General features: G+C 48.6%; 1 protein-coding gene across 9 annotated transcripts in view; it reads left to right on the top strand.

The window, feature by feature from the left end:
- The window catches only part of SYT6 (synaptotagmin 6), a 99,680-nt gene that overhangs the window by 55,369 nt on the left and 30,075 nt on the right, over positions 1 to 14,236 (top strand). For 3 of the 9 annotated variants that reach the window (XR_012379310.1, XM_073896105.1, XM_073896104.1), the window contains one exon: positions 1,399 to 4,228. The exons of the other annotated variants lie outside the window; for them this stretch is intronic. Coding sequence is in view for 2 of the 3 variants with exons in the window: in XM_073896105.1 (XP_073752206.1) it covers positions 1,399 to 1,470 (72 nt within the window). In the remaining variant the exon portion in view is untranslated. Of the gene's footprint in view, positions 1 to 1,398; positions 4,229 to 14,236 lie in introns of those variants that run through there. 9 annotated transcript variants of the gene reach the window in all.

Raw genomic sequence — 14,236 nt, forward strand, 5'->3', positions numbered from 1 at the left:
GGGCAAGAACTAGAGAGTTGGCTGGATGATGCCCTGGGCCTGCCCACAGGTCCAGCATGCTAAGATTGCTCGGACCTAGGGCACGTACTGGTGGTCATCCATACCCGATGGTCCAGCGTTGGGTTAGTTGTAAAGATCCGCCGGTTGGCCTGCACAGGGACACTAAGGGACTGAGCCCGGGGAAGTTGACAGAGGCTTTCTGTAGAAGTGGGAGTGTGGAGATGTTCCACAGGTCTGGGTCTCTCCTCAGCACTGTGGGTTTCCAGTAGGAAACACTGGCTGACAAACGGTCTACTCCTTAGGTGGTTCAGCTCTGTCTAGAAATGGCTGTGTTGTGGGGAGCACGGCATCCTTCCCCCTCCCGCCCCCATTCGTGTACAAATGCATAAAGCAGCTTCTACTTGGCCCATCATTCCATAATGGAGACCCCCAGAGCTCAGGGGGAGCAGAGGAGACTGTACTTCTGTTCAGAAAGGCCACCTCGACCACCTCCCTGACTCCCTCCGGAGCCCATCCCGTGGGTACCTGGGAGAGGTTTGGGTCTCCTCAGCATCCAAGAAGGATGGAGGGAGCGGTGGACACTCTCTCACTTTGAAGTTACACGGCTCCAAGATGGGTCAAGAATATTCCCAGGGTCAGATCTTTGCCCAGAACGCAGTGCTCCAGCATGACTGGCTTTTCAATCTAAGGAAGGGTCGAATGGCTCAGGTGCGGGTCCCCGTCCATCCTCAGCCCTCTCCTTTGCTCCATTATGCCTCATTCCAACACCCACCTCGACAGAAGGGTCAGGGTGGGGCTGACGGGACAACCTGTGAGGTGGGAGAAGGCAGGGGATGCTCCGGAAAGGGGAAGGGGCTGCAGGCCTCACACCCCCACCTCCTCACAAGGTGGGCATGAGTGCCCCCAGGAAGCATTAAGCCTGAGAAAGAGAGCCGGATGCTAAAGCAATATCAGGTTTGTAGCTGTACTAACAACTCCCAGACAAATTGCTAATAATTCATGATCGTGGGTTCTTGGCTGTAGACTGCCTCTTTCCCTGCTAACATAATCCGATTTTCAGTGTGAAAAATGGCTGAAGCACTCAGAAATGGTCCAGTCATAGCACCTCATTAACACACACACACACACACACACACACACACACACACACACACTGCACATAGTGGAAAAAGCTTTCATTATCTCTGCAGTAGGTCTTTTTTTTTTTTTAAATCAGGTATTCCAAACTAGAGGCTCTACAGCTCTTTTCTTTCTGTTTTTGCATGGCTGACAGCAAAATTCAAGTAAGCTTATGAAAAGCCGGGAAAAGTGAATTCAGTGCATGGGCCAGAGAAGTTCTGAAAGTTGAAATGCAAGTCCCCTTGGCCATCGATAACCCCCCTTCTCCCCTCTCCGCAGTGGCAGGGCCGGGCTGCCAGCTTTGACAGCGAGAGCTCGTGCCCATCTCCGAAACCACCTCCCACACCATGAGCTGCGTGGCCGGGCGACACCGACGGGACTCAGCGACGTTTTTTTTGCACTCGTCCCACCGTCCAAACACAGTGTTGCACAGGGGCAGCAGCGGCCGTAGCACGAGTCTGAACCGCTCCTGTGTAGGTCAAGGCCAAGACCCTTGTCGTGTGGCCAGACCTGTCTTAGTCTTTCTTGTCTCCCAAGGTGATGTTTTCTGTGGTTTTCACTTTTTATGGATCGGCTGCCAAGAAGAGAAGGGGGGAAAAGTAGGAGAGAAAGAAGCGTGGAGAGCCCAGAAGCTGGTTCATATAAAATACAGTGTAAAATAGTTGTCTTTCCCGGGGGAGGTGGTTTGAGTTCCTGCAGTGTTGTGTCTCCACCAAGCTCCACAAGCCTATAGAAGAAGGACATGGGATGGAGCCCCGGCTGCGTCTGCAATGGCCTGCGGGAAGATGCAGATCGGGCCAAGAGCCTTTACAAGGCTAGCTGTGACCCTCAGAAGCTCTTCGCCTCTGTGACACAAACCGAAGTGTAGGCTCCTGGTCCTACGGTGAAATCATGAGCGCTCCGAGGTGTCCTCGCACCTTCCGCGGGTCGTGCAGGGCTCCTCCCCGCCCCCCTTTCCTTGTTGACTTTCCTCATCATCTGAAAATGTCTTGATTCCTCATGGGAACTTAGTCTCTTTCTTTAGGAATGATTCTGCTGAAACTAAACATGCTGTATGTTTTCTGGCACACCACAGTTAAGGACCACACTTGTTTGAATACGGGATCTTTGTTCTCAAAAATAACCTTCGTTGTAAAGAAGAGAAGGCACACGTGTTCCAGAACGACTTCTGTGTTATGCGTAGCTTTATTAATTCCATGAAGTATCAAGCAACTGTTGAAAATGCCTAAATAGGTCAAAGAAACACCTAGATAAAATGTTCTTTGGGGAATGGGGAGTTTTAATCCAAGTCATAGCTGGCATCCATCTTTCTGTGAAGAGAATCTTCTTGATTGAAACAAAGTCAGCTTAAGCCTATTTCAGCCCCCCTGACTCTGGGACAATATTCATCTTAAACTTTAGTTCTATAGATTACTAAGTACTTCGGTGTTTGTTTCAGTGGTAGTGAAGGTTTTTTGGTTTTTTTTCCCTTTAGAGCTCTACCTTAGGCCAAATTCAGTTTAGGAAAAAAAACATGTTTCAACTCTTCTGTATTGTAATAGTATGTTTCTGTTGAGTTCATATTGGTCTTCCCACCAACCACCTATAACTCAGTTGATTTGCTCAATCTCAGTCTGTATAGCCCTGGTAAATTCGTGGAGGTGAGTTTCTACTTTATCTGTGACGACACAATGCCAACTTCCAGAGTTGTGTGTGTGACTTGCAAGAGGCAAGTCTGCTGGAAGAACACCTTCTTCCACCAGTGGAAGGGCAAGAAGGGAAAAGCTATTCACACACCTTGTGTCTTATTCTTTATATATATCACATGCTTTAGGAGCAGAAACTCAATAAAGTAACCCTCACCTTAAGCCAAGTTATCAGGTTTCTCTGCTGATATAACTTTAGGCAGTGTCTTCTACCCAAAGTTCAGATTGGCATGAGGGTGACCAGGATATTGTGGCCAGAGATGTTTTCAGCTTAGAAAAGTAAAGGCAGGAAAAAAGAAAAGAAAAGTAAAGGCAGATAAACCAAACTCCACTCTGTACTGAGCCTTAGGCTAGGAGCTAATGTGTCATTGGTATAAAGATAAGTTTTCTCTCCAAATGTCTTGTGATTGATAGGCCATCCTAGTCAGGCAGTACTGCAGCTGGAAATTCTTTTGAGAGTGAGCAAAAAAACCCAAAGGCATGGCAAGACTCAGAGCAGGCCATAAACTTCATTCTGTCTCTTGACTCTAGACTGACCCCATCAACACAGCCAACTCGATCACTGAGCACATGTCGTGGGTCCTGCAACTAGGAAGGGGACAGTTGAGTTTCCTGGGTCATGAGCAGCCCAGAAATGAGTGTGAGAGGATCTTTCCAGAAGTGATCTCAAAACTCATGTCCAGCTGCCATCTTCATACCCCTAGACACATGAGGATGACCACTCAACTCTTTTGGAGGAGGGAGTATGATCGGTGTGAATCATGGAATAGTTACTGCTCTCAGACATTCCTTTTATGTCCAAGCAGCTAACTCACATGAGTGAACCTCTCAGTGGTTTTGGGAAGTCATTTCCTGAGCAGATTACGGTTAGCCCCACACCACCTACCCAACTGCTACCGCTCCCATTACAGCAGTCTTGGTAAATTTCTACAGGCTGGGAAGTCTACCCCAGGGAGGCTCTCAGCTCCAGGAACCCCACTCCCAATGTCTTCTGGGGGGACTAGTCCTCAACCCAAAGCATGAATGAACCTGAATGTCTGCCAACTTCATTATCTAGCCCAATACCTCTTCCTCACAGATGAGAATAAAATGGATTACAAATTTCAGAATAAAATGAAATACAAAGTCGATTCATTTGTTAGCTTCTCTGCCATGAGAAACCTTTCTTGGGTTGGTGTTTTGAGCTTTGCTGAAGTCATGATAACCAGGGCCTTTTGCATATCGATGTGTTTTAAAAAATGCAAAGTTCTCTTCTTTATTTAGCAGTTTTTCTGGGCTGAAAGAGGCCGCCCCCTTCCTTCACATACTCAGGATATTAATTAATTGCAACATCATTTAAAAAAATTATGTTGTTAATTACCGCTTCATGTCTCCCGCCCCGTCACAGCCTGGAGTTTTTATTCAATTAAATCTCTGTCTCTTGCCCATTTCTCTTGTCATCGTATGTTCCCAAGGTTTAGCCGTCCGCATACACACAGGACACCACACAGCTTTCATCTTTAAGCTTTGTTTCACATAGATAGCCACTTCCCTTCCATCGGAGGTACAGCAGAAGGGCTTGTTTGTTTTTAGTACTGCCCAAGGAATACCTGCATACCGCATAAAGCTGAAATCTACCTGTGTTTTGTCAGGCTTACGACTCAAAGAGCATTTGGTGCGCAGGGCTGTGCTGTTTCCTCAGCTGCTCAGCGCAACGAGCAGCCCCTCCAGATGCCCAAGCTTCTCTAGGGAAGCGGGTTGCACGCTCATAGCTGGAAAGTGCAACGTTTCCGCCCACCAGGGGAGGAATCCTGCTAACTCTCATAAAACACCACTTGGCCGAGTGAGGAGAAAATCCTACCGCAGACTCGAACATTTAAAAAGGACATTCTGACTTAATAGAATATTCTCTGTGCTCACCCCCAGCTTTTAATTAATTTAGGAAGCAGCCCATAGAGAGGAGAGTGGAAGGTACCGTCTGCTCTTGCGCATCTGCAGCTAAATTACTGGCATTCCACGGTGAGATGCCACCGAGGGAACTGAACTGCTGAGGGAAGCACTCTGCTTCCCAAACACACAGCCTCCCCTGGCTTCTGCCTGTCGTCGGGTCACCCATCAGCAGGCAGGGCTCGGTGATGTGACTGGTATCTAGAGCGGATCAAGTGACAGGGTAAATGTGTCTGGCTGGCCGGGCTGGGTTAGGCAGCCATAACAACCTTCAGACTTCAGTGGCTGGGAACAACAAAGGCTTACTTCTCATTTGTGCTCGTGCCCGTGACAGGTCAGCAAGGGGGAGCTCTGCTCATCGTATTGATTCGGGGCGGGGCGGGGGGGCTCAGGATGACAAGAACAGGCAACATCCCAAACGTGGCTCGTTGCCACACCCGAGGGAAACGAGCGCTCTGAAACCTCTCCTATTGGCCTCAACACTGTGGTCCGGAGGAGACACATGTCCCTTTCCTTCCCAGTTCATTGCCTACCACTACTCATGTGGCCTCCCAGGACATAGGGGTTCAAGCGCCCAGGGGAAGAAGGACTGGAAATCACTGGTTAGCACTTGGGGTGACCACAGCAAAGTGAGCAGCCCTGTGGAGGGTGACAGCTACTGACCGGCTGATTCAGAGAAACAAAGAGAAGCTACAGTCCATTCATTGGTGCGTGAACTCAAGGACTAGATAGAGCCCCATGACTGGGCCAGCCTCGGACTTGAACGTTGCCCACAAAAAGCTTTAGTCTAGTAAATTGGCAACATAAGGAACTATAGTCCGAGGTAGAAAGTGGTGAGCGCAGGACAGGAGGTGAAATAGAAAGCTCCAGAAGCCCAAGAAAGCATATCACCGCGGGGCAGAATGACAGCTTCAAGAGGGAGGGGGCATCTGCTCCAGAGCTTTTAAGGATGGGTAAGAGTCGGGGTGGGGAAGTTGTGAGGAGGGGGCACATTCCGGGCCGAGGGGTCCATACACCACACCACCAGGCTGCAGACCTGGTCCCTGCCTCGTTCTTGCCCCCTGCCTCCGTGAGATGGACCTGCTGCCCCTCCTCCCTCCACCGCTGGCTTGGCTTCTGCTCCCAGGCGAGCTCATCCCCCAGACCTTCAAGATCTGCCTGACCTTGAGACTCTGTCTAGCTGCCACACCTCATCCCCTCACCTGGCCTCCTCTCCTCAGGCTGTTTTGCAGCCACAGGCCCCTCGGGACTTTGTGATTTGTCCCGTGTCCCGCTCCTCTTTGCAGTGAGCCCCATCCAGATGTCTGATGCCCTAGGGCGGGGAACAGGCCTGGCCTCCCCCCTCCCCCACCATGGCTTTCCTCTGGCTGGTTCACAGTGGCACTCCCAGCACGGCTGCGGCAAGCCCACCAGCAGAGACGGGAGGCCAAGAGGCTGGCAGGCAGTTGCGGCCATTCACCCAGGAGGGGGCAGAGGGTTGAGCTAGGCAGAGGTCCCACACAAGGAAAGGAGGGCACCTGTACAGGACACGGTGGCCACAGATGGACCACACAGCGGGGCTGGTGACTGAACAGATCTGGAAGGCAGGGAGATTCAAGAGTGTTGAATGTTCTCACCCTTGAGGCACCAGAAAAACGACGGAGCCTTCCATAGAAACAGGAGACTCAACAGATCAAGTCTGTTCGGGCTCAACAATGAGTCCGATTTGGGCCAACTGAATTTGGGATGCGGCAGGAATGTGCAGCAGACAGCCGTAGTTCGAGAAGCAGCTTGGCAGAGAGGTAGGGCGTGAGATGTTAATTTATAGAAAGCTTACGCACCAGAATGAGATGTGAAGACAGGAGGCTGACACGGCCACGTGGGTACAAGCAGACAAGGAGAGTCTCAAAGAGGGTTTCTTCGGGAACCATCAAGATTTAGGGGTCAAGGAAAAAGGAAGCGATGTGAATAATAATGGAGGTGTGCCCGAGCAGAGCTGACCGATGAGGATGCAGATGAACAAAAACAGATCAATCAAGGGCCTCATAAAAAGATTCCTCACAAGTTCATCCAAAGTGCTTGGAAATCACTTGACTCACAAGTCTGTTTTCATCCACGTTTGCAGGGACCCACCTCTTTCCTCCCCTCGCCTCTGCTCTGGCCTTTTGTGTGTGTGCGTGTGGGGAAAATATACTTATTTCAATTTACCATTTTAACCCTTTTTCAAGTGTATAGTTCAGCGGCTTTCAGTATATTCACACTGTTGGGCAACCCTCACCTCCAGCCATCCACAGAACTTTTCTCACCTTGCAGAACTGAAACTCTGTACCCATTAAACAGTGGATTGCCATCCCCTCCTTCCCCCCACCTCCCAGCCCCTGGCAACCACCATTCTGTTTTCTGTGTCCATGAATTTCATTACTCCAGGTACCTCATGTAAGTGGAATCATATCATATCTGTCCTTTTGTGTCTGGATTATTTCACTTAGCAGAATATCCTCAAGGTTGACCCATGTTATATAATATGTATCAGAATTCCCTTCCTTTTTAAGGCTGAATAATATTCCATTGTATGAATATACTACCTTTTGTTTTCCATTGATCTGTCAGTGGACCTTTGGGTCACTTCCACCTTTTGGCCATTGTGAATAATGCTGCTGTGAATGTGGGTGTACAAAGATCTCTTCCTGTCTCTGCTTTCAGTTCTTTGGGGTATATACCCAGAAGTGGATTTGCTGAGTCAGATGGTCATTCTATATTTAATATTTTGGGGAACTGCCATACCATTTTTCATAGTGGCTGCACCATGTTACATTCCCGTAGGCAGTGCCCAAAAGTCCTAATTTCTCCTTACCCTCACCAACACTTGTTATTTTATGTATTTTTGATGGTAGGTGTCATAATGGGTGTGAAGTGGTATCTAATTGTGACTTTGATTTGCATTTTCCTAATGATTAGTGATGTTAAGTATCTTTTCATGTGCTATTCGCCATCTGTATATCTTTTTTGGAAAAATATCTATTCGAGGCCTTTGTTCATTTTTTAAAAAACTTTATTAAGTTTTAAATTTTACTTCCAGTGTAGTGAACACACAGTGTTATATTAGTTTCAGATACACAATATAGTGATTCTATGCTCATTTTTAAATTTGTTTTGTTGTTGTTGAGTTTTTGGATTCCTCTATTAATCCCTTATCAGATTTATGATTTACAAATACAGTATTGTCTCCCATTCTGTGGGTGGCTGTTGATCATGTCCTCTGATGCACAAAGTTTTAAATTTTGAGATAGTCCAATTTGTCTTTTTCTTTTGTTACTTGTGCTTTTGGTGTCGAATCGGAAAAATCTTGCCAAATCCAATGCCATGATACTTTACCTCTATATTTTCTTCTGAAGAGTTTTATAGGTTTAGCTCTTACACCTAAGTCTTTTTTTAAATTTTTTATTGTTATGTTAATCACCATACATTACATCATTTGTTTTTGATGTAGTGTTCCATGATTCATTGTTTGTGCATAACACCCAGTGCTCCACGCAGAATGTGCCCTCTTTAATACCCATCACCAGGCTAACCCATCCCCCCACCCTCCACACCTAGGTCTTTGATCCATTTTAATTTTTGTATAGGTTGTGAGGTAAGGGTCCAACTTCATTCTTTTGCACGTGGATCTCCAGTTTTTTCTACACCATTTGTTTCAAAGACTGTCTTTTCCCCCACTGAATGATCTTGGCACCCTTGCTGAGAATCATTTGACGATATATGTGAGAGTTTATTTCTAGGCCCTCTATGCTGTTTCATTGGTCTATATGTGTGCCTTTATACTAGTACCGCATTAATTTGATTACTTGTAGCTTCTCAGTAAGTTTTGAAATCAGGAAGTGTGAATCCTCCAACTTTGTTCTTTTTCAAAATTGTTTTGGCTACTCAGGGTCCCTTAGATTCCATATGCATTTTAGGATGAATCTAGTTCTACAAAAAAATGGGATTTTGATGGGGATTGCATTGAATCAATAGATAGTTTCAGGTAGTATTCACAGGGCTTCAATTTTTGAGGACACTACAAAGTATCCTATAGGAATCACCTATAAGGTGCCATTTGCTGACATTCTGTCCATCCTCACCTCTGGGACTTTTGCTGATAAACATATGTTGTGATACTTCATGCAGGACCAAGCACAGTGATGGAGGTTTAACCGGCTAACTAGATTTTCACCCAATTCTTGCCAATTTCCTCTGGAGTTCCTCTCCCACAACTGCAAATGTCTTGGACCAATTCCCAACCTGCCAACCAAACACAACCCCACAGCCCAACTTCTCTCTCCTGCCCTACTTGGCCTCAGAACACTCAAGAACTTCAGCTGGACTAACTCCCATGAATGCAGGTTCATCTTTTGTTGAATGCACATAGGTATTCACTCAACAAACATGTTGAGCACTTAGTATATATCAGGTAACGTGCTAGGCTGATGGCACACAAATTAATAATAACAACTAGCCAACACTACATACTTCTTCGTTACTGGGCACTGTTCTAAGTGCCTTACATCCATTACCTCATTTAATTTTCTCTTTAACCCTAAGAGGTCAAAAAACCTGCCCATGGTCATACAAACTAAAACCAGATAACTAAATCCCATTGTCCACATGCTTAAGCATGATGCTTAATCATTGGTCAACATGATGCTGAGCTGCCTTCTAACAAAACAAATCTTTTCAAGGAGCTCACAATACAGAGGAGGAGACAGACACATGAAGAGGAAATTACTCTATAATGTGGTAAACCTAGAGAAGGGTTGCCTAAGCCATCCACTTATGTGTACACCCTTCATTATGCAACCCTGAGCCTCATTTCTTCTTGGAGAGAACCCTGCAATGGCCTGTTTGTGAACCAGGACTCATGCAAATTCATTTGCCACCCCCCCCCCCCCACATCAGTTACTTTTCCAGGAGTAGCTAAAGAATTGTGGAGTCCACTCATCACCCCCAACCCTAGTCAGTCATCCCATAAACATGTCCTGTGTTGGACAATGCCAGGAAGAGCGAAGTCTTGCTGTAACTTAGTAGCTCTACTGGAAAGCTCAGAAATGGCAGGAGGGCTCATCACTCTACAATATGCAGCTCCAAACAAAGCCTGTGCCATCAGACTTGATGAAAAGGGAAATCGATGATGAGCTGCCACAAGAGGGGGCAGGCAGAAGAACGCAGAGGGTGCAGAGGAGCTCTGGAAACTCAGGAATGCACACAGGCTAGCTCAGCTCTCCTGCCTTCTTGCATCTCTTCCTGTTCAGTACCAGAGGGTTGAGTCTCCTCCTGCAGGGGTCTCAGCTGAAGACACTCACAGGCAGTAAATTAGGACTGGGGGCAGAGTGGGGAGATGTGTGACTCTTTTCCCTGAGGTGATTCTTTTTTTCTGCACAGATTGGGGTTTTTGGTGACACATGAGGGATTATCCAGAGAGACACTGAGCAGCCATGTGGGCAGGTGCCTCAGGCATCCTGAGACATGGAGCATTTCTTCTTTTCTCTATGGCTTCACCTTGTGTGGCTTCAGTCTGTGTCTGAGCCAGGCTTGTGGGGACCCTTCGGGCTGGGACAACGAGGAATGAAAACCTGTGGCTAGAAATTCTCAGTGTTTGTGGACACACGAAGCCCTGAGATGACAGAGGACTTGCGAATCACCGTTGAAAGGGCTGCTCTCAGGAGACATTACTGATGATGGCACATGGCAGTGAAAGTGGATGGTGAAATCAGAGAACCAGAGAAGCTTCACAAACTGTCCTCCTTAAATTACCACTAGCTTTCTTTTGCCGATGGTCCAAAGATGCCTGACTTCTTACGCAGAAAGGTTCTCCCCGTGCCTCCTGGTCTTGAATCATCAGACTGCCCGGATGCTCCCGGCTTGCTCTCTCCCTGGCTGGGAAGCTTGAGGTGGAAGTGTATTTTCCATTCTGTTTCATCGCAGGGGCCACCTGACATGTAACGCTGTATCTTGCCTAATTTGCCACGTGAGGACGGATTCATCTCTTCGACACCATTACGTTTGGTCAACTCAAGAGCCAGAAGATATGGGTTAGGCCCTGGCTCTTCAGCTTCCCCAGTCTACCCTGGGCAGGTAATGTAACCTCTCTGAGCCTCTTCTTCCCGCCCCTTCTGCCTCCCCCCAACCAGTCTGTAAGACAGAGGTGGAGTTGCTTTGGCAGCCCGAGACCAGAAGCAACCAGAAGCCAGTGCTGCGTGAACCACGTCCTCCCTCCTTGGAGACCTGTTCACCTTTGGCAGCTGAGTCACTGGAGAACAAAGGGAGTAAGACTGCACTGCTCTGAAGTCTGAGGAGGGTGGGAGGGAGCAGGGAGGGGGAAATGTACAGAATAAATCAAGTGGCTGGGTAATTAATTTAGAATAACTTAAGCACTGAACACTGCAGAGAAACCAAAGTGACATTTAACGAATGTGTCCATTGATATCTCACTCATTCCAGCTGTCTTTTGAAATGTCAGCTATCTCGCAATCCCTTTGCCTTGCAGCTGGAATGTTTGTGCTAACAACCAATTCTGGTTTCTGCCCAGTGGGTTAGCATGGGTGCAGAATTTCAGAAGTGGGAGGTCCCAGTGGCAGAAGGAACAGGGGACAGTGCCCGTCACCTGCAGAGAGCCGGACCCTGCAGCAGCTCCTTGGGGCCCCCAAGGGTCCTGTCTCCATGCCTTTCGCCCACCTTCTTGCCCCTAACTCTAACAAACACATGAGGCGTCCACGCCAAGGGAAAGACGGTCCGTGTTTTCATGGAGATCCTCCATTTATGCTTCTTCAAACTTCTCAGAGCTTACAAGTTTTCAAGAGAAAACCTTAGCTGAACTCCAGGGAGAGAGAAAGCCAAGAGCCAGTGGCTCCAGAGAACTCCAGGCTCAGGAATTTCCATTCTGAGCTGATTGGCCCTTGGTGCAGTCCTCTATAAATACCAGACACTGCTTCAGAGACAAACCGGGGAACAAACCAGCTGGATTTTCACTTTGGGGAAAAACGTGAAGCCAAGCAGCATTGAGCAGTTTTCATCTCAAACTCCATCCTGAACCCCCAACGTGAACTTCCCCGCTTTCATCCACAGCTGAGCGGCCAATCTCATCAGCCTTATGGGCACCGAGGAGCACGGTGACGGAGCCTTTAAAACCCAAATGGAAAATGAGCTGGTGGAAGTTTAAATTCAAAGTTCTGCAAGCCCAGCTGATCTAGCGGAGTTCAGCTTCTGGCTTGAGGGGCAGAGGAGGGCCATGGTATTCTAGGCTGCCTGGGAGCAGGACGGGGTGAGCCAGCTCAGGATGAATGGCAACAGCTCAGCCTTGGTCAAGCCCGGTTGCTCAGGGAGCACACGGAGCGCACGGTGACATGTCAGAGGAAACCACCCTTCTACTGTGTGGTTCAAAGCCGGGGTGTACAGGCAGGCCATGCCAGCCCCCCAGGCGAAGCCAAACAAACAGGAGACCCACCACCTAAGTGTGCTCGCACTTAGAGCAGAGCCAGACCACAGGGACACCCTCCCCCACTGCCTTCCCACCAGTTCACAAAGCCCAGGTGGCTCAGTATGGCAAGCGTTCCCAGTCCGTCTTGCAGAGAGTGCTGCCTGTGTACTCGCCCTCCCTCCTGGAGCTTCTCTCCTGACCCTGGCGTCCATCTTGGAGCCAGTTTTGCAGGCACCCCAACTCTTAGGCATATATCCCCAGAAGTGAGAGGGCCACCAGGCCCAGTCCTTGGCCTCCCCCCAACTTTCTACACCATTTCCACCCCCCAGCCCCCATATTACCTCCAGCCTCCATGCTGCTGCTGATCCATCCCCAGCTGCCATTATTCTCCCAAGGACCACCTGCCACCTGCCCTCCACAAGGCCCTTGGATGTCCTGCTGCAGCCCAGCAGGCCCTCTGGCCGTCTATGAACTTGAGTAGCCTTCCCCCACGTGTTTAATCCTGGAACTCCCTTCTCTCCCTGCCTGAGCCACGACACCGCGTTTCTTCCTTTCTCTGTGTTGTCTCGCTGCCCCCTCTCTCTAGACCTTCATCATGGGTTACCCCCGTGGCCTCCGCTGCTTGGGATTTCCACTTCTCACCCTCCCCTATGCCGATCCGGGGATTGGTAACGGGGAGGGTAGTGTAGCGTAATTGTGTGAGGCTGTAAGTCAAAGGTAGGGTGGCCGGTTGTGGGCCCTGGAGGGGGCAAGCTCTATCCAAAGACATTCAAATTAAAATTAAAAAACAAAACAAAACCCTAGGCATTCTAATCAGATTTGGCCCCTGGACAACTACTTCTCAGCCCCTAAAAAGATGGTCTATACGTCCCTGGTCGTTTCATTACCCTGACTACCTTTATTATTTTTTTAAAGATTTATTTATTTATTTTAGAGAGAGAGAGCAAGGGTGAGGGGCAGAGGGAGCGAGAGAGAGAGAGAGAGAGAGAGAGAGACAGACAGGCAGACTCCCCGCTGAGCCCAGAGCCCCACACAGGGCTCGATCCCAAGACCCTGAGATCATGACCCGAGCCCAGATCAAGAGTTGGACGCTTAAGCGACTGAGCCCCCCCAGGCACTCCTCCCCTGACATCTTTGGTGTACGTTCCACCATTACTCTAAAACTTGTACTGACTCTCCTTTTGCCCATAGGGGGGAAAGGAATGATTATTATTTGCATAAAATTTTAAATATTATCAAGGACTTTGCCTTACGTGAAACTGTAATGGCTTCATCTGGCATTCAGGATACCTCATGAGTTCCCGTCACCATTTCCGTGGGCAACCCCACCTCTCATCATGCTTTACTTAACGCAGATTCTGCCATCAGGATGCCCTCGCCTCCCCTGGGAAATATAAACATAAACATCCAGCCTAATTTAAGACCTAATTTTCAGCCCCTCTTCTTGGAAAAGCCTCCCCAGACTGGTGCAGGGGAGAGGGCCCCCACCACGTTCCTGAGCGGTTGTTGGCACACACTCCCTTACTGTGCGCGCCCGTGTGCATTGCCTTGTCTCATTTTTTTTTCATGCACGTGCTCTTGTCCTCCACCCGTGGCAAGGATCAAAGATTTTCTCTCCCTCCCGCCACCCTACACATCCAGGTGCCCCATCTCGCGAGACTGTCAGAGAGGAAGCATCTACCACCGGGGCGGAGCACCCACCAGCCAAGACCAGAGTCAAGTACCCAGATTCAGAATAGCAAGTGTGTGGTTGACAAAATTGTTTCGAGAGGCCCAAGGGAATAGTCACAGTAATGGTTTCCAGCAGGGGCTCTCAACCCTTACTGTGCATTTGAACCACCTGGAAAGCTGGTTAAAAATGTAAATGGCTACCACAGAGATCCTGATGCCCTAGACCTGGGTTGGAGCCTAGGAATACATGTATCAACAAGCTGGCAGATGATTCCAGTGCCAGTAACCCCGGCCCATGCTCTGAGGAACAGTTGGTCCTAGAATTAGAGGTTTGGCTTTACCTGGAGTGGGACAGTTCTTCCTAATCATGAAGACCTTGATCCAGACCCAGCTCACAGGGCGA

This window comes from Callorhinus ursinus, unplaced genomic scaffold (assembly GCF_003265705.2).
Source record: "Callorhinus ursinus isolate GAN/ISIS: 27379988/994484 unplaced genomic scaffold, GSC_fseal_2.0 scaffold9, whole genome shotgun sequence".
Lineage (NCBI taxonomy): Eukaryota > Metazoa > Chordata > Mammalia > Carnivora > Otariidae > Callorhinus > Callorhinus ursinus.